General features: G+C 41.2%; 1 protein-coding gene across 7 annotated transcripts in view; it reads left to right on the forward strand.

The window, feature by feature from the left end:
- dlg1b (discs large MAGUK scaffold protein 1b) overlaps positions 1-8,194 on the forward strand; it is a 386,920-nt gene extending 378,726 nt beyond the window's left edge. For all 7 annotated transcript variants that reach the window (XM_041206085.1, XM_041206028.1, XM_041206037.1 and 4 more), the window contains 4 exons: positions 870-1,042; positions 1,326-1,435; positions 4,483-4,574; positions 6,358-8,194. In XM_041206085.1, the coding sequence (XP_041062019.1) occupies positions 870-1,042; positions 1,326-1,435; positions 4,483-4,574; positions 6,358-6,464 (482 nt within the window). In that variant the 3' untranslated portion in view covers positions 6,465-8,194. The remainder of the gene's footprint in view (positions 1-869; positions 1,043-1,325; positions 1,436-4,482; positions 4,575-6,357) is intronic.
- Positions 8,195-19,181: the final 10,987 nt, after the last annotated feature.

Here is a 19,181-nt window from a genome sequence, read left to right on the forward strand (position 1 = left end):
CTCAGACTGCTATGACCTTGAAACGTTAACATCTGCATTAGAATACAGCAGGTGAAGTAACTGAATGCATTTGTTTTTATAATGGAATAAAGGGCTTAAACCTGGAAAAATGCTCCAATGCCTTATACCTCAACTTGTCCTCCATGTCCCAGCATTACTTTTGCATTCAGAAATTATACCAGTTTCCAGGTTCTGTTAAATTCAGTTTGAAATCCACTTTTTAAAGAAACGCTGTTTCTGTTTCTTTTAAATTAATCCTGGTACTGGCAAGTCCAATATTTATTGCTCATCACTGGCTTCTCCGAGAAAGTGGTAGTGGCGGGTCACCTTTTTAAATTGCTGCAGGTTTGATACAACTGATACAATTGGTGTTGGCTTACAACTTTGAATGAATAGTCCATACTTATAACGTATTAATTGTTCAGCAGAAGGGAGCTGGTTAATGCAGTGATTCAGTTTGTTGCCATTTCGCCTAAGATTTGAAACCAGGCCAGACTGATTGAAAAATTTCCTCATCGCTAAAATTTAAGTTCATGAGTGAAATATGTTTGGACTATCTCAACTCGACCCCAAATACGTGCAAATCAGTTTATATATTTGGCACTAAATCTCAAGTGTGAATGGTGTGAAAAATGGAAACTGTCACCGAGGCCATTTTTAAGATTGGGGTTTAGGTGGAGTGGGGCAATGGGCAGGGAGCTTTATCTTGCATGTAACTCCTGCTATACCTGACCTGTGAAGAGATGATCCTGACACTAGGTATTAAATTCTCAATACAAGATCTTGAACTTTGATTGTGAATCACCACAGAAATGCAAGGAAAAAGAAAAGGAATAAATGGTTTGATGGAAGTATTTCACTTTCTCCAGATACAACTAGACCAAAGCGTGATTATGAAGTTGATGGACGAGACTATCATTTTGTTACATCTAGAGAGCAAATGGAAAAGGACATTCAAGATCACAAATTTATTGAAGCTGGACAATACAATAACCACCTGTATGGCACCAGTGTGCAGTCCGTAAGAGAGGTAGCAGAAAAGGTAATCCTTAAGCATGTTATTAAAATAAACTAGTTTAACATTGGCCGTCTAAATCAAGAAGATTATCATTTTCATTTTGTATTGCATATTAAAATATACTTTTATTACCAAGGAAAGTGTTACCTTTAATAATGCATTTCTGTTAATTAAAAGAGCTAAATTGATCAAAGTGCTGTATATATCAAACGTTACATTTGCAAACAGATACCTTTGAACAATCTAGAAAATATTTTCTGTAATTTTGGTACCCATACTTCAACATTTCCCTTTGTTTATACTTTAGGGTAAGCACTGTATACTGGATGTGTCAGGAAATGCTATTAAGAGACTTCAAATAGCCCAGCTGCACCCAATTGCAATCTTCGTCAAACCAAAATCAATTGAAAACATCATGTGAGTATAGGCTTCAGCCCCTATAAAAGGGTTTTCAGGATTCATTTTTGGGGCTTTTTTCTTACAGCTTAGCTCTACTTACAAAAGCACCAGCAAAGCTGGCAAGGAATCTAGCCCTGGGATGAGGGTCAACTGACCTTATCTTCAAGTCTTTTGAGTTACATCTGACCCTTGGCTCGAAACTTGGATTCCACTTGTGCTGTATTGGGTGATGCGAGATGCACGCAATCTCTTCACTTCTTGGATATGAGTTCATGTCTAACCCAAACTGTTAACGCAAATCATTTTTCCTCATTTCTGAGCGGCCTGAATCCAGTTTCAGCAGCAGAAGCCAGAAGCGCTGCCTATAATAGAGCTCAAATTGTGACTAAACTTGAGCAAAATTTAAACTGATGCCATTGAGAATCCTCTCTGTATTTGCAACAGAGCAGACTGGGGGACAGTTTGTTATTACATCCATTTACCTCACCTGAAAATTGTTGACGTAAAATACCCCAGCATTAAATTCTTAAATAAGCAAAAATCACGATGGGGTGGGGGTTGGGCTAAGAGTGAGATGGGTCTTGTGTTGTGATTGGCTTCTGAATTGGGACTGCCATCTTCAGACTCCCTGCCCAGTATGTCTAAGCACACAAGTGTCACTGTTTGCAGTCCCATATCCTAAAACAGCAGAAAGACAGCTGGTGACCCCAATAGGCCCAGGTACTGTTTCAGAATTTTTAGAGCTAACATGATGGTATTTTTGTATACAATGCAAAGGATCTTGCTTTTTCTGGAGCAATTGTACTAAAACTTTAGTGGCTCATTACTTTGAAGAGGAGGGTGGAATTGATGGTGTGAGCTAAGCAGAAAACAGAAGCCTAAACACTATCACGCAGCTATTTTGCTTATTAAGCAAATTTTCTTTTAACATTTGTCAGATCAGCATCCCCATTTTACATTTCTTCATTTCTGCGGTTACCTTCAGGAGCTGGGCCTGCAGTAGCAATTATTTCTTTTTTTGTGGGATGTGGATGTCAATGGCTAAGCCAGCATTTGTTGCCCATCCCAAATTGCCCTTGGGAAGATGATGGTGTTACGACCAGTTGAGGAGGAGTGAGCTGGCTTCCCTTTATTTCAGCCCCCTCAGTTGGTCACAACAAAGGTTTTTAAAATTTATTTTCCATGTGAATGCCTTTTCCAGTCCAAATGTATTTATTTGTTAATAAAGAGCCAATCAAACCGGGTTAATTTGAGTCAAAGAAAGAGTAAATTTATTAGTTACTTAAAGCCAAGAAAAAAAATAATTAAGACACAATGACACGCACACACAGATATCAGAAGTAAGAAAGTTAAAGTATAAAAGAATACACAGTTTTAAGTCCTTTTGCTTGCACGTGAGGTGTAGTTCACTGAACGTTGCAGCCGTTTGAGGTGAGTTGGTTTCCTTTAAAATCCTGGAGTCGATTTGAAATCCAGATACTGCACTTTGCTGGAAACACTCATGGCTTTAGAGAGAGAGATTCCTTACTGCTTATTTCAACAGTTCTTGTCCAGATGACTTTGATGATTTCTCTCTGTTTTGGCTTTGTAAAATGAGTTCCTACACCTCCTGTTTATATATTCCCAAGGAGATATTTGATTAACCTGACTCTCAGTCATTGTTGTAGGGTAAATAGTCACAGTTTTTGATCTTTCATCTCAAAAATTTTTTGACATATTTTGAGATAGTAGAAACCAACAGGATATGGGGTTATTTTGTCCTGCACAAGAGGTTTTGTGTGTCTGGTGGGATGTAACTCGCTGGGTAGCAATTCCCATAGTCCTGACAGAATTACAGTGGATTAAGAGCCCAGCACTTTTTGCATTTTTAATGCCTTCCTTTCAAGACTCCCTGTTTGGCATGGACCTCGGCAGCAGCCCCCGCACCCCCACCGGCCCCAGCCAGGTGTAAAATTCCATGCAATATCTCAGAGCAGGTCTGCAGTGCAATCCATAAGGGAGCTTTCCAGAAAAGTAGCCACATACAATACCAGACAACAGATGACTGCTGGTATCCATCTTTGGTCAGTGTCTTTTCTTGTATTTTTGTTTTTAAAAAGTCCCCTTTAAATAATTCAATAAGTCTTTGGTTAGCTAGCAAGGTTGTAGGTAGATCTCACTCAGTCATCACTTACCTTCGTCACGAAAATGGTGAACCACTGTCTTGAACTGCTGCAGTCCATGTGATACAGATGCACCTACACTATTTTTGGGGAGGAAGTTCCAGGTTTTTAACCCATTTTTGTTTTTACTTAGCTAGTGGATCTTTAGAACCTTCTCCATATCAGAGAGGCCTGAAGCTGGACTTAATTTTCTCCCTGCAGCCCCCTGCCCCCCCCCCTCCACCAAACCCGTTTCTACCATTGCTCAGCCATGCCAGAACCAATCTGCATCCAGGATGCCTGCAGGTTGCTTTAACAGTCATGGAAAAAAAACCCTTGACAGTCCAATGCCTGGGGGTACAGCACACTTCAGGTATGCTGCTCCTATTCAGCGCCAGTGCAGGGTCTAGGATAATTGGCTCAGAAATCTGTTGTGCAGACTGTTGCAATGTTACTGTTTTCCTGTTGGTGGTGCCAAACAGCTGCAAGTTCCTTGTGCTACTATCAAGACCCAAGTCTGAATTCCGTTATATTTGCCCATTTGTTTTGTATGGCACTGATTTTGGTGGTGATTTCGCAAATTATGTGAAATTGGGCTTTGCTGAATCTGCTAACTATAGTTCTGGATAAACCAACTTTAAGCAGGCTGTGCTTGAGGTTTTAACTAGTCTGCAGAAGGGGACAGGATATTTTTTGTGGACAAAAAAACAGTTAAATGGAAGAAAGGGAGAGAGGTTATTACTGGTATTTGGCATTTCTTAACATTGGGAACCACTAGATTGACCACTGCAGTCCTTTATAACACTGTACATTTTCATACTGCTTATCTGTCTTGTGTTAGATAGACTTCACTTTTTTTCTCATCAGAGTATAGCAGTTTCATAGACTGGGAATAAAGACCTCTTCTGCTCTCTTCCTTTCCAGGGAAATGAATAAGCGATTAACAGAAGATCAAGCAAGAAAAACTTTTGAGAGAGCCATAAAACTTGAACTGGAATTTACAGAACACTTCACATGTTAGTATCATACTGCCTCCTGTGACAACTATCTGTACAATTAAATTTGAGTTTGTGTTAGTTCATTTCCCCTAGATAAGAGTCTGAGAGTGCTTCATAAATAAACTGATGAGAAAGCTTGATTAAAGTCAACCAAGAATTGCCTGCTCCATACATGTGCACCCTTGTTAATAAGGCTCTCAGTTGCAACATAATAGCTTGTCTCACATTCTCCTGTCTTGATCACTTCTCGTATGAAGTTTTTCTTGACACCTGTCTTGAATTTCCCTTTCACCCGCTTTAATCTACATCCCTTTGTTCTAGCCCTGATAATGTTTCAGATTAATCTCCACCTAAGTTCACATGGCACCTTACGGCAAAGTAGCGATGGCTTTTCATTGCTTCAGTTTAAATTCAATGTACTCATAGACGTTTACAGCACAGAAGGGGGCCATTCAGCCCATCGTTTCCACACCGGACAACAAAGACCTGACTACACTAATCCCATTTTCCAGCATTTGGTCCATAGCCCTGGAAGCTATGGCAGCACAAGTGAATATCGAAACGCTTCTTAAATGTTACGAGAGTTTCTGACTCAACCACCCTTTCAGGCACCCACCATCCTCTGGGTGAAGAAATTTCTCCTCAACTCCCCTCTTCACCTTCTACCTCTTAGTCTTCAACCTCTTACCTTAAATCCATGCCCCCTGGTTATTGACCTCTCTACTAATGGAAAAAATGCTTTCCTATCGACCCTATCTTTGCCCCTCATAATCTTATACACCTCCATCATGTCCCCTCTCCACCTTCGCTACTCCAAGGAAAACAACCCCAGCCTATCTAATCTTTCCTCATAGCTCAGACCCTCCAGCACAGGTAGCATCCTGGTAAATCTCCTCTGCATCCTCTCCAGTGCAATCACATCCTTTCTATAATGTGGTGACCAGAACTGCACACAGTACTCCAGTTGTGGCCTAATCAGTGTTTTATACGGTTCCAGCATAACCCCCCTGCTCTTGTATTTTATGCCTCGGCTAATAAAGACAATTGTCCCACATGCCTTCTTAACCATCTTATCCACCTGCCCTGCTACCTTCAGGGATCTGTGAATGTGCACACCAAGGTCCCTCTGATCTTAAGTACTTTCCAGGGCCCTACCGTTCATAGTGTGGTCCTTTGCCTTATTAACCCTCCCCAAGTGCATTACCTCACACTTTTATGGGATGAATTCCATTTGCCACTGCTCTGCCCACCTGCCCAGTCCATTGATATCCTCCTGCAGTTTATGGCTATTCTCCTCACTATTTAACCCCCTACCAATTTTCGTGTCATCCACGAACTTCTTGATCATACCTTCCTACACTTAAGTCCAAATCATTCATGTACACTACAAACAGCAAGGGCCCCAGCACCGAGCCCTGCAGAACCCCATTGGAAACAGACTTCCAGTCACGGAAACATCCCTCTATCATCACCCTCTGCTCCCTGCCTCTCAGCCAATTTTGGATCCAACGTGCTCTCCTAGTTCCTTTTGCTGTTATGAAATAAAACCAGGAAACACTGAAAATGCAAAACTGGTCAGTAAAGATTAGAGACTTTTGAGTGGGGTCTCGTCATCAGAATTCAGTTTCAACCTTTCCCTCGTTTATGGATAGCAGTTGGTATGTGTATTTCCAGCATTTTCCGTTATTTCAAATTTCCAGCATGTATTATTTTTCTTTTGCTATCCTTTGGTTGTAAAGATAAAGAATGTCAAAAATCCAGACTTCCAAATATTAACTCTTGTTTCTGCTTTGATGATCAGGTATTGTACAGGGAGATTTACTGGAGGAGATTTACAACCAGGTGAAGCAGATTATTGAAGAGCAGTCGGGGCCTTACATCTGGGTTCCAACCAAGGAGAAACTGTGAAGTCTTCATAATAATCATCATCCATTGCTCGCAATGAGTCTGGACCCCCTTCTACAGGACTCATTCTGACTCCTGTTGATCACAGATCTCTCTCTCTTTGTGTGTCATGCAAAGTGATTTGTCTTTCACCTGGGGGCGTTCACATCTCCTGTTTGTGAAAAATGCTTATACATGATACCTGATAAAATTACCACCATAGCTTTTTTTTAAATGAAGGGGAAAGGCCTGACTAACTGTTGAAGGGAGATTCTATGGTACAGTTCCTTAATGTTTAAGGGCAACAATTCTTCAGCAATTTTCAGAAAAGCTTTATATATTTTCTTTTAATAATAAACTGAAAGAAAGGAAAAGTAATCTTCATGTTTAACATTGGGTTTGGAAACTAAATAATTCTAAGCAGCTTTTTGCACGATGAACTCTGGAAGCATGGTTTGGCAGCGGAAATCCTGATGGTTTTATTGTTTGTTGTTTCCTTCTGCATTACATATGCAGGTCATTATTTGAGCTGTCTCTAATTTTTCATTTGTGCTCCTTCAGTAATTTCCGCTTTTGAACGAGTTATAAAACATCAGCCTTTAAAATGCAAAGGAATTTTTATTCACTTTACAAAGGTTCTATACAGACCGTACTTTTTTTTTCCTTTTGCCAATTAAAGTGCACGATAAATTAAAAAAAATGTTTATATTGAATGCCGATTAGAATGTGTTCAAGTGACATTGAAAATAATTACTTTCACTCTTGTAGAGAATCTACTTTTATGAATTTGATTATTGAATGGGGAGAGGGGAAGCAAAGAGAAACCAGTAAATATAATGACTATTTTAAATGATAACTGACATGATTTTCAATAGGAATTTTCAAATAAGAATGATCTGGGAGATGGGGGTGAGTATAAATAAGGAAGGGGATTTGGCTGAGGGACAGAGCTGAAACCTAATCATGACAATTTGTAATGGGTGTCAGACTTGAGATTTTAAGATATATGAATAATTAACCCTCAGTAACAATGTATTTTGATATAAATGATCAACTATATTAAGCATACTTTTAACAAAATACACTATATAACTTACCTGGAATGTGTGTCTTTAAAATAGCTGCACATATATTTTCTTTCCTTCTAATCATCTCTCCATAAATGTTTTTTTTTATTCCAAGTAGACATGAATTAGTGTTTATCATTTTAACCATAAGGATCATGTGGGAAATGTGATGGGAGTAAAACAGTATTTTGAGAATAACTGCAAGAAATAAAACACAAAACACAAAAGAAACCAGTTCTCCTCTTTACCACACCCCCCCCCCTCCAACCCCCACCCCTGTGAATTCTGTGTGAGGTTATTCAAAGTGATGTGCATGTTTTCAAGATGTTAAAAGCAATTTTAAACAAAATAATTTTTACATTTTATGTACATTTGCAAGTGCGAATTGCAAAGATGTCATATCTTCCATTGTAGCTCTCAATCAGAGGCTTCTGAATTGAGAAGACATATATTTTAGCAGTTATAGGGTATGTTCTCAAATGATACTTTAACACTACATTTAGATTAACTGCCTGGTACCCAAACTTTGCTAGTAATTTGGAGATGACTTGTTTTATATAGGAATAATGTGCTTACAAGCAGTTCAGTACACCTGACCCTTCTGGTGCTGCAGTTTGTATAGACTCTCATCTATATCCATTCCATTGTCAAGAGGGGAACAGCTAATAAACTTTAATGTACAATTTACTTTGTGATGTGGCTTTTTTTAAACTGTTCCAATTCAAAATCGTCAATATGAAAATAGAAAGCAAGGAAATGGTCGGGTAACACATGGTGTTGTTCCAAATGGTAGGTCAAAGATTAAGATCCCTGATCCTCTCTCAGATCGTCATAGTAAGGTTATGTCCTAGAGGTAGGAAAAATAAAAGGGTGAATTGGCTCCGATGTTAATACTGGACTAGGAACCTTACAGAGATCAGAGAAAGCCTACTTCTCATTCTGGTCATGGATAAATATATGATGTGGTAGAATGTAAATAAGGGAGAAAGAGAACAAAAATGTTGCTAAGAAAAGACTTGGGTGCCACCAGAATAAATCATCTGCTTGGCTAATGTAAACTAAGAAAGTTCCAGGTTCTATCCTGGTCCGTGTCAGGTCTGCTGTATCTCTGTGTTTAATTGACTGCCACTGCTCTTCAAGAAATGCCTTCCTTGAAGAAGTTTTGTTCGTCTCTGCGACAAGATTTCCGTATCTCTCTTTTGCCTTGCTCACCTTCATTGCTTTCCATTTCCCTCCTGGTGTTTGACAAGGTGTTTACTAAAACCCGCTTTCACAGCCATATCTCCTTTCTCAGTGACTGTCTCCGTCTCCGACTTACCCCACGTGGATTTCAATTGAAATTCCACCCCTCATGTTTCGAACCCACCCAGGTTAACAGGTATCTCCGGGACATAAAACGTTTCTCAGACTGCTGTTCCCATCACATTCTGAGATCCACACTCAGTGCCATGCGCCGTCATATGAACACGCTCGACCTCTCCCTCCAGCAGCACCGCCATACCCTTTTTCAAAGCTGCGCGTGCCCCCAGTTTCATTTTATTCTTCGTCTCATCCGACGCCTCAACAAGAAACTTTTTCTCTTTCTCTCAAGTGCTAAGGAATGCAAGCTCCGACAACTCATCGACACCAACACCTATCTAGCATCCTCCATCCCTGCCAGTCCCTCCGTCCCCACCCCATCTTCCAATCCCAGCCCCAGCCGTGTATTCACTATACCCCCTGACCTTCCCCTCTCTGATGCTGAACGTTCAGTGCTCAGCAAAGGACTTAGTTTCATACCTTACGCCCTCACCTCAATGAATTTCGGACTCGGCATGATGCTGAACTCTTCTTCTGCCATCTTCGTCTCCGGGCTCACTTCTTTGGGTAGGAGTCATCTTCCCGTTCAACAGATCCTTTCACCCACCTCCAATATTCTCCCTCCACCTAGACCCCTCCCTCTGGATTCTTACCTTCTCTTGATCTTTTCATTGAGAACTGTCGGCGCGACATTAGTCCTCTCAATTTCTCTGCACCTCTCACCCATTCTAATCTCTCTCTCTCTCTCTGAACTTACTGCACTCCATTCTCTCAGGTCCAACTCTGACATTGTCATCAAACCCGCTGACAAGGGTGGTGCTGTTGTCGTCTGGCACACTGACCTCTACCTCGTGGAGGCTGAGCGTCAACTCGCAGACACTTCCTCCTACCTCTCCCTGAACCATGACCCCACCACTGAACATCAAGCCATTGTTTCCAGGACTGTCTCTGACCTCATCTCCTCTGGGGATCTTCCTCCCACAGCTTCCAACCTGATAGTCGCCCAACCTCGCTTCTACCTCCTACCCAAAATCCACAAGCAGAACTGTCCCGGTAGACCGATCGTGTCAGCCTGCTCCTGCCCCACAGAACTCATTTCTTATTATCTTGACTCCCTTCTCTCTCCCCTTGTCCAGTCCCTTCCCACCTACATCCGTGATTCCTCTGACACCTTACGTCACATCAACAATTTCCAGTTCCCTGGCCCTAACTGCTTCCTCTTCACCATGGACATCCAATCCCTCTACACCTCCATCCCCCACCAGGATGGTCTGAGGGCCCTTAGCTTCTTCCTTGAACAGAGGCCCGAACAATCCCCATCCACCACTACTCTCCTCCGTCTGGCTGAACTTGTTCTCACACTGAACAATTTCTCCTTCAACTCCTCTCACTTCCTCCAAATAAAAGGTGTGGCTATGGGTACCCGCATGGGCCCCAGCTATGCCTGTCTCTTTATGGAGTATGTGGAACATTCCTTATTCCAGTCCTCCTCCGGCCCCCTTCCACAACTCTTTCTCCGGTACATCAATGATTACTTCGGTGCTGCTTCATGCTCTCGTTGGGACTTGGAAAATTTATTAATTTTGCTTCCAATCTCCACCCCTCCATCATTTTCACGTGGTCCATCTCTGACACTTCCCTTCCTTTCCTTGACCTCTCTGTCTCAATCTCTGGTGATAGACTGTCCACCAATATCCATTACAAACCTACCGATTCCCACAGCTACCGACTACAGCTCCTCACGCCCCGCTTCCTGTAAGGACCCCATCCCATTCTCTCAGTTCCTTTGCCTCCGTCGCATCTGTTACGATGATGCTACCTTCAAAAACAGTTCCTCTGACATGTCCTTCTTCCTTAAACGAGGTTTTCCACCCACGGTCGTTGACAGGGCCCTCAACCGTGTCTGGCCCATCTCCCGCGCATCCGCCCTCACGCCTTCTCCTCCCTCCCAGAAGCATGATAGGGTCTCCCTTGTCCTCACTTATCACCCCACCAGCCTCCGCATTCAAAGGATCATCCTCCGCCATTTCCGCCAACTCCAGCATGATGCCACCACCAAACACATCTTCCCTTCACCACCCCCCCATCGGCATTCCGTAGGGATTGTTCCCTCCGGGACACCCTGGTTCACTCCTCCATCACCCCCTACTCCTCAACACCCTCCTATGGCACCGCCCCATGCCCACGCAAAAGATGTAACCCCTGCCCCTTCACTTCCTCTCTCCTCACCAAGGGCCCAAACACTTCTTTCAAGTGAAGCAGCATTTCACTTGCATTTCCCCCAACTTAGTCTACTGCATTCGTTGCTCCCAATGTGGTCTCCTCTACATTTGGGAGACCAAACGTAAACTGGGCGACTGCTTCGCAGAACACCTGCGGTCTGTCCGCAAGAATGACCCAAACCTCCCTGTCGTTTGCCATTTTAACACTCCACCCTGCTCTCTTGCCCACATGTCTGTCCTTGGCTTACTGCATTGTTCCAGTGAAGCCCAACACAAGCTGGAGGAACAACACCTCATCTTCCAACTAGGCACTTTACAGCCTTCCGGACTGAACATTGAATTCAACAACTTTACGTCTTGAGCTCCCTCCTCCATCCCCACCCCCTTTCTGTTTCTTCCCCCTTCCTTTTGTTTTTTCCAATAAATTATATAGATTTTTCTTTTCCCACCTATTTCCATTATTTTAAAATATTTTTAAATCTTTTATGCTCCCCCCCACCCCCACTAGAGCTATTCCTTGAGTGCCCTACCATCCATTCTTAATTAGCACATTCGTTTAGATAATATCACCTACTTTAACACCTATGTGTTCTTTTGTTCTGTTGTATGTGACATCTTTTGATGATCTGCTTCTATCACTGCTTGTTTGTCCCTACAACCACACCACCCCCCTCTACTTCTCTCCCCCTACTCAAACACCGACCCCCCCCCTCCCCGCCCCCCCCCCCACCCCCACCCCCCCCCCCACACACACACACACACACACACACATTAAACCATCTTATATTTCACCCCTTCCTTGGATTCACCTAGATCTGTTGAATGGTCATGAGGGCTTGAAACATCAACTCTTTTCTTGTCCGCCGATGCTGCCAGACCTGCTGAGTTTTTCCAGGTAATTCTGTTTTTGTTCTGCTGGTGTCAGCTGGATAAGGATAACAATCTACAATTGGTTTTGCTCCTCAGCTACAGTTGAAGAGTCAGGCAAGCTCACTCTTCCTGATTGGTGCCCAGCAATATTTGTTGTAAAGGGATGATTGGGTTTTGTGCCCCTGTAGGCAAATTGTCTTTCAAAATTCATTTAGCTTGTACCGTTTGAAACTCTACTCCAGCATTTGTGTGCATGGCATAAGGGTGAATTAAATGAATCTAACAATTCCTTACATTAATAAGTTTGATATAGATAGGAGCATCAGTATCTGTTATTGTAACCTCCTGAAGGCTGCTTGATTGGTTGGGGGGTGGGGGGGGGAGGTGGGGGTAGCTTTGGTTAGAGAGGAATTTTCCAGAGGAGCATTCCTGTATTGCTCTAGGGTTTTCCTTTTTTTTGCCTGTCTAGGGAGTTTGTTTGACTGCAGGGGAAGAGGATCACGATATAGGTAAACTTGCATGCCTGATGGAACAAGCCAGATGAACTAGTTGGTCTTTTTTTCGTGGTTTGTAAACCTGCTGTTGACCCAGACGAGATTGGTTTTAACTAAAATTATGCATGCATGCCTAAAATATGTGCCAGTATTTTATATTTATAAATAAACTAGACAAGTACATGAAAGGAAGAGTGGAAAGATATATGCTGAAAAGCTGAGATACGATAGATAGAATGGGAGGAGAAGACTCGTGGAGTATAAACTAGCACAGACTAGTTAGGCCTGTTTCTGTGCTGTACCTTGTGTGTAATTCTATACAGTTAATGCAACACTAATCGAGTGTTGAACTTGGAACTTCATTGGAAGCCAGTGAGGGTCTTTCCTCATTTCATCAATTTTATTCTCTCATTCTCTGGTTCAACAGTCTATTGACAAGTGTATTATCTCTTTATAGAATTTTAAAGATCAGGACCTTGTTCTTGATTAGACCTTCTTCAATGGGAAGCAGATATTGGTGTTCTATCTTCATTTATCATTTGAGTCACGGAATCATTCTTGTTCTTTCCTGTACCTGTTTCAGTATCCTTTTTGCAAATATGATTCAAAATTGCATGACATACTACAAATGTGCTATACTAATGAGTTATTAATGGTTAAACATTAAAATGTAGAATTTGTGCAGGGGTTCTCCTCTCGTGTTGTGGCTTTAGTAGAAACCACGCACACAGTGTAAACGGTTTTTCACCAAAGTTGCAGCTGCGATTGCAAAGACTCCTGCCCAGAAATTACTGATTTAAAAAAAAATTAATTCATGGGATGTGGGCTTCGCTGGCTGGGCCAGCATTTATTGCCTCTCCCTAGTTGCCCTTGAGAAGGTAGTGGTGAGCTGCTGCCTTGAACCGCTGCAGTCTATGTGGTGATCTTAACAGAGTACGCTTTTTGCCGCAAGTCAGGTGATTGAGAACTCAAACCTCAGTCTGGACATCGTTTAGGTTAACAATGCATTGCAGAGTTGGTTGCAAGATTGCCCCAAATTTTGAGCTCTGGGTCTGTCAATGAAAACCGGTATGCTTTTATCAATTTGTTGCATTATGAATAACTTGGCTGTCCTATTCTCTAGGAGATTAAGCAGCATATCAGTGATAAATAAATCAAAGACAAAGACTAAGATGTTGAGTGAAAAACTGTGAAACCAGTGGAGAAGGCACAGTACAAAATCAAGGAACTCTAATTAAGCACACGCCATTGGATCATCAGATGTGGATGCAAATGGATATTGATACTGGAGATAGTTGAACTGGGGGAAACACATTAAGCTTATGTAGGAATGATAGCCTTTGGCAGGATTCCTAAGCAGCACCTGTGTAGTTTCAACTAAGGGTCTCTTAATGAGGATACTGAAAGAGGAACTGAAGGATATTGATACAGTATAAAGTTACTGAGCAATGAGAGAGCTGCCAACCTTGAAAAGGATCGTTTGGAATAGAAATTGCTTGAGGATATGGCCTATTTCAAAGTTCTCAACCGCAAGCAATCATTCAAATTAATGTGGAAGTCACAGTGAGCAGAACCTGTTCGATTTGTTTAACCAAGTAAACAGTCTACTTTAGAGACTGTTTCCTCTGGCTGGGGAATCTAGAACATGCAGTCACAGTTTCAGCCACTTGGAATGAGTAATTTCTTCATTCAAAGGGTTATGAATCTTTGGTATTTTCTGCCATAGAGGGCTGTGGATGTTCAGTCTTGAATATATTTCTTATGTTTATTATGACCAGGTAGGTAGCGGTGAACTGTTTCCCCTGTATTCAACCTCCTCAGTTGGGCACAACAAAAATTGAAATTTTTTTTATGAGGATATGCCTTTTCCAAATCAGAATGCATTTTAATAAGCTGCTGTGAGCAATAAGAAACCAATCAGACAAAGTTTTCTTGAGTCAAAGAGCAAATTTATTAACCACTAAACCCAAGGAAAAAATAATGAAAACGCAACATCAAGCATTTAGCCCTCATGCAGTCATTAGGGTCCTCATGCACATATCAGAAATAAGGGGAGTTAGAGTCTAATTTTTAAAAAGTAAAATAATATACCATTAAATGTCTATTAATTGTCCTTGAGGCACAGATTTTAAAGTTTGTGACCAATTTAAGTTAGCTGGTTTCTTGGATATCGTCAGGTGTAGAAGATGTTGCAATTATTATATGACCTCAGTTCACTGGTAGAGTTAACTTCTCTAATTGGGCGACATGGTTATCCCAAAGGGGAGAGAAGAGAGCAAGCAGCCCTCGGCTTGTTTCCTCTGCTGAAGACTTTCTTGACACTGTGTCACTTGCAATCTCTCTCTAGTGGCTGGCAACCTTGCCTTGAAATTCTTCACCCATTTTGCAATTCCAAAAGGTTTTGGGTGTGTCTTGTCTGTGGCAGCTATTGTTTTAATATCCAGCACTTTGCATTTTAAAGTCGTTGCCTTAGACAGTTACAGGTTTCGATGGGTGTCTGGGTTATAGGAAATGCCTCTCCCGTCACACTCCCCTGAGGGTGACTTGTTGGTTTCTCACTTCACCTTGGAATGCGGCCTTGCATTTTAAGCAGTTTGCTCTGTCTCAGTTCAAATTGCAAAATTTCCAGTCAGTTGAAAATTGAAATATCATATTTTTAAAAATAAAGGTGTATGGTCTTGTAAAATATTCTTCTACAAGAAATGTGTTGGTATAATTGAAATAAACAGTAAATACTTAGAACAAGTTCCAGGTCCTTTCTGGTTTTAAAAAACGTCTTTAAAAAAGTTGCTATTCATAGTATTTCCCTCCAATTTTAGGTCTCTGATTTCAGCTGCAGAATGTACTAGCTAGAATAATACAAGCTGAGGGGTTTCCAGTGATGTATTTTCCATTGCTGTCAATGTAAACATTTCTGTTTACATTCTTGACATTGGCTTTACCATCGCTGAATCCCCCATTATCAACATCCTGAAGGTTACCACTGACCAGAAACTGAACTGGGCTAGCCACATAAATACTGTGGCTACAAGAGCAGGTCAGGGGCTAGGAATCCTGCGGCAAGTAACTCACCACCTGACTGCCACCTGTCCACTATCTAAAGGCACAAGTCAGGAGTATAATGGAATACTCTCCACTTGTCTGGATGTGTGCAGCTCCAACAACACTCAAGAAGCTTGACACCATCCAGGGCAAAGCAGCCTGTTTGATTGGCATGATTTCCACAAACATTCACTCCCTCACCACTGACGCACAGTGTGTGCCATCTACAAAATACACTGCAGAAACTCACCAACACTTATTAGCACCTTCCAAACCCACAACCACTACCATCTAGAAGGACAAGGGCAGCAGATACATTAGAACACCACCATCTGGAAGTTCCCCACCAAGCCACTCACCATCCTGACTTGGAAATATATCACTGTTCCTTCACTGTCGCAGGGTCAAAATCCTGGAACTCTATCCCTAACTGCACTGTGGGTGTACCTACACTCCATGGACTGCAGCAGTTCAGGAAGGCAGCTCACCAACACCACCTCAAGGGCAATTAGAAATGAGCAATAAATGCTGGCCTGGCCAAAAACGCCCACATCCCATAAATGAATAAAAAAGATGTTTAATGGAGATTAAAGGAAAAAAGCCCATCAATCTCAGATCAATGATAATAAAACAGTGACGTAATTTTCTTTGACTATTAATCGGTTTCTCTCTCAAGTGTATACTGCACTCACAGGTAGCGTGAGTCATTGCATGGAGTGTCTAGTCAAGCTCATTTCACTTCTCGGGACAAAGCAGGGATATGCATCATTCAGATAGTAAATTCTCTCTGTGGCTTCAATGTTCTCGTTTATATCTAGGTGGAGATCTGACTATAAATTTAAAGTATGTGATGCATATCAATGAATCAAAACATTCCAGTCAATTCATTTGATTACCTCAGCTATAGTTAGAGAGAGGATTAGGAAAGATTTTTTGAGCATTACTGAAAAATGCTGATTTTTGTGCTGTAGATTGCAGTGTATATGTCGACCCAGCATATGAGACGACCCCATTGATTTAGCCCCAACAATCGTATTTTTGCATATATTCAGTGTAAAAGTCAACCCCCCTTTTCAGTCTTAACATGCTAAACTTGCATTAATAGTCAGCTTCAATTTTTCACGCCATAAGTGCATGTTTTGCTTCCCAGTACCTTATAACAGGGCGCAAGGGATCAAGCAGGCGATATGAGCTGTGTTGCAAAGATGTGCAGGAGTTTAAGATGCCCACAAAGACTGGACCCCGTGTGACGAACAATGAAGAAAAATAAGTCTTCCAACAAAACGAATGAAGTATTAAGTTGGTTTCAAGTTAAAAGTCACAACATTTGCTAACTCATCAAATAACTGCACTGCAGCAAGGGAATTTGGCATTAGTGAAAAACTGATGCGAGAACAGAAAAGGAAACCATCCAGAAGTTGCCCAAGACCAAATGCGCCATGAGAACAGGGACCAGCCAATGATGTGAACTTGAGAAGCATGTATCAGAATGGATCCTCAAATTGTCGAAATGGTTACATCGTAACCAGAAATGCAATGTGTATATATGCACTTAAGTGGCCCAAATCAAACTCAGTTGAGCAAAGATTTCAAAGCATCAGTTAGTTAGTGTAGCCACTTTCTGGAACAAAAAAGCCTTATTGTTGGGATCAAGATTGCTCAAGCTACTAAGACATCTGCCAGAATGATCAGTTTCCAGCAATTCTTCATCAGAGATTTACAAAAACACAAGTATATATAATGTCACATCAGCAGAGGTGATTGTGGAGGGATGATTCTGAAACCAAAAACGCAAAATCTGATCCAGAGATCATTACAATGATGTAATAGCCAGTGACTCAATGAATTTGATGATCTCTGCATTAGATGCCAAAGTCAATGAATTTGATGGGTTTTAAATTGCATTGATTGTGGTTAAAAGTATCTTTGTACAGTTAATTTATTCAATAAGCTGTCACAATTTAATATGAATTACAAGTATTATGTTCTTTTTCAACCACACCCATGCCAATGGTTCATTTTACCCGGCGTATAAGATGATCCCCGTTTTTGAAGGGATTATTTGAGGCTTCAAAGGACAACTCATACGCCAACATTCATGGTAGTTGGACATACACCCTGGTTAATTAACATTTATCTGATATAATTGGGAGACAATTATCCATTGTATCAATAAATGTTCAAATGATATTGAATAATATATCTTGCTGTGAAAATGATTTCATAATTCATGTTTTCAGAAATAACTTTTAGTTTAGGAATTTACTTTAAATGTAGATAAATTGAAACACTTGGTTGGACAATGAGTAGCAATCCTGAAGTACTTGCAATTCAAACAGACCTGGGGTAATTTCAGTTAAAAAAGGTAACCTGTGTTTATTTAGTAAGTTCAGCATTAGAAATTAGAGAATTAAAGAATGGATGAGCCATCTGAGTTTTTAGTAGAGTGAGGAGGTCCACAGTTCTTTCAATAAGGGATTTAATTTATTCATGTAGTTCCCAGATCAAAGAAGCTAAAGGCACATTTGTAAGCAAAAGGGTTTCTTGGTGGAAGCAGCAAGTCTGGAAAGAAGGCCGTTAACTCCATTGAAAATATATATTATTCATGAGGGTCCCAGAATCAAAGGGTTCTTTTAAAGGTAAAAAATAACTGACTTACTTTTCTGTTTGGGAGCATCCCGTATGTGCCACAGTGCCATGGAGATGGGCTGTGGGGGTTAAGGAAGTTCCTTTGTTTTAATTTGTGTGTTTGCTCACCGAAGCAGACAGTCAGCAGTCGACTTGGTTAGAGCAGAGAGGCAGTGAGAGAAATCCTCCAGGAACGGTGAAGCAGCTGTTGAACCATGAACAGAACAGGAGCTGTAGCGGGCATACCGGAAGGACATAGTCTGGGTTTGTCCGAAGTCAGGACAAGGAGCATGGGTAAAAGTAATTAGGAACCAGAGGTGTTCCTGATTTTTAAATCTCTAAGCATGAATGTAATAAGGCCCATTCTTGAACTGAGAAGTTCACCATTGTGAGGTTTTGAAGGAAAGTTGGAAAGCCGCTTAGCCAAAAGCCAATGGAAGAATCCCCATGAAATTTCATACCTCAGCGAATAGCTGGAACACTGAGGAGAAATCCAAGTGAATTCTGGAGAACTGTGGCACACTTGGTTGGATTCAATAAGGAGAATTGAATGAACCCTCAATATCTCATAATATATAAAGGAACTCGTGGGTGGAATTAGGAAGTAAAAGGGGAGCTGAATATATACTCTAAGGTTAAGTTAGTGCTTGCTTTGCTTAAATGTTAACAGTCTTTATAGAGATCGTAACAATCCGTATCTGTCTTTATGCTAATTTGCAGTCTGTCTAAAGCTAGCAGGAAAACTGTTACATCGGTGGTTCCAGAGTGAACTTTTGGCATTTAAGAACTCAGTAGCCAAACTTAGGTTGAGATTTTTTGTTGCTTTGACATTCCAAGGAAGATCGTAAACTTTGTTAGTTGCTGTAAGTGTACCATTTGTCTTGAATTTACCTATTAAATGTTTAATAATGTCTGTTGGTTTACAGCTTAAGCCTCGGTCTGATAGTGTGTGTAATCAATGTGAAGATGAAGGAGATACGACGTGATGGCAAGTAATGTTTTCCAGTAAGCCAGAATACAGTGAGGAGAGTTCCCTGTTCAATCCCAGGTCTCGCTACAGTTACCTTGATTTTTTTTATTAATTTACGGCATGTGGGCTTCGCTGACTGGGCCAGCATT

The sequence above is a fragment of the Carcharodon carcharias genome, chromosome 2 (assembly GCF_017639515.1).
Source record: "Carcharodon carcharias isolate sCarCar2 chromosome 2, sCarCar2.pri, whole genome shotgun sequence".
In the NCBI taxonomy this organism is placed as follows: Eukaryota; Metazoa; Chordata; class Chondrichthyes; order Lamniformes; family Lamnidae; genus Carcharodon; species Carcharodon carcharias.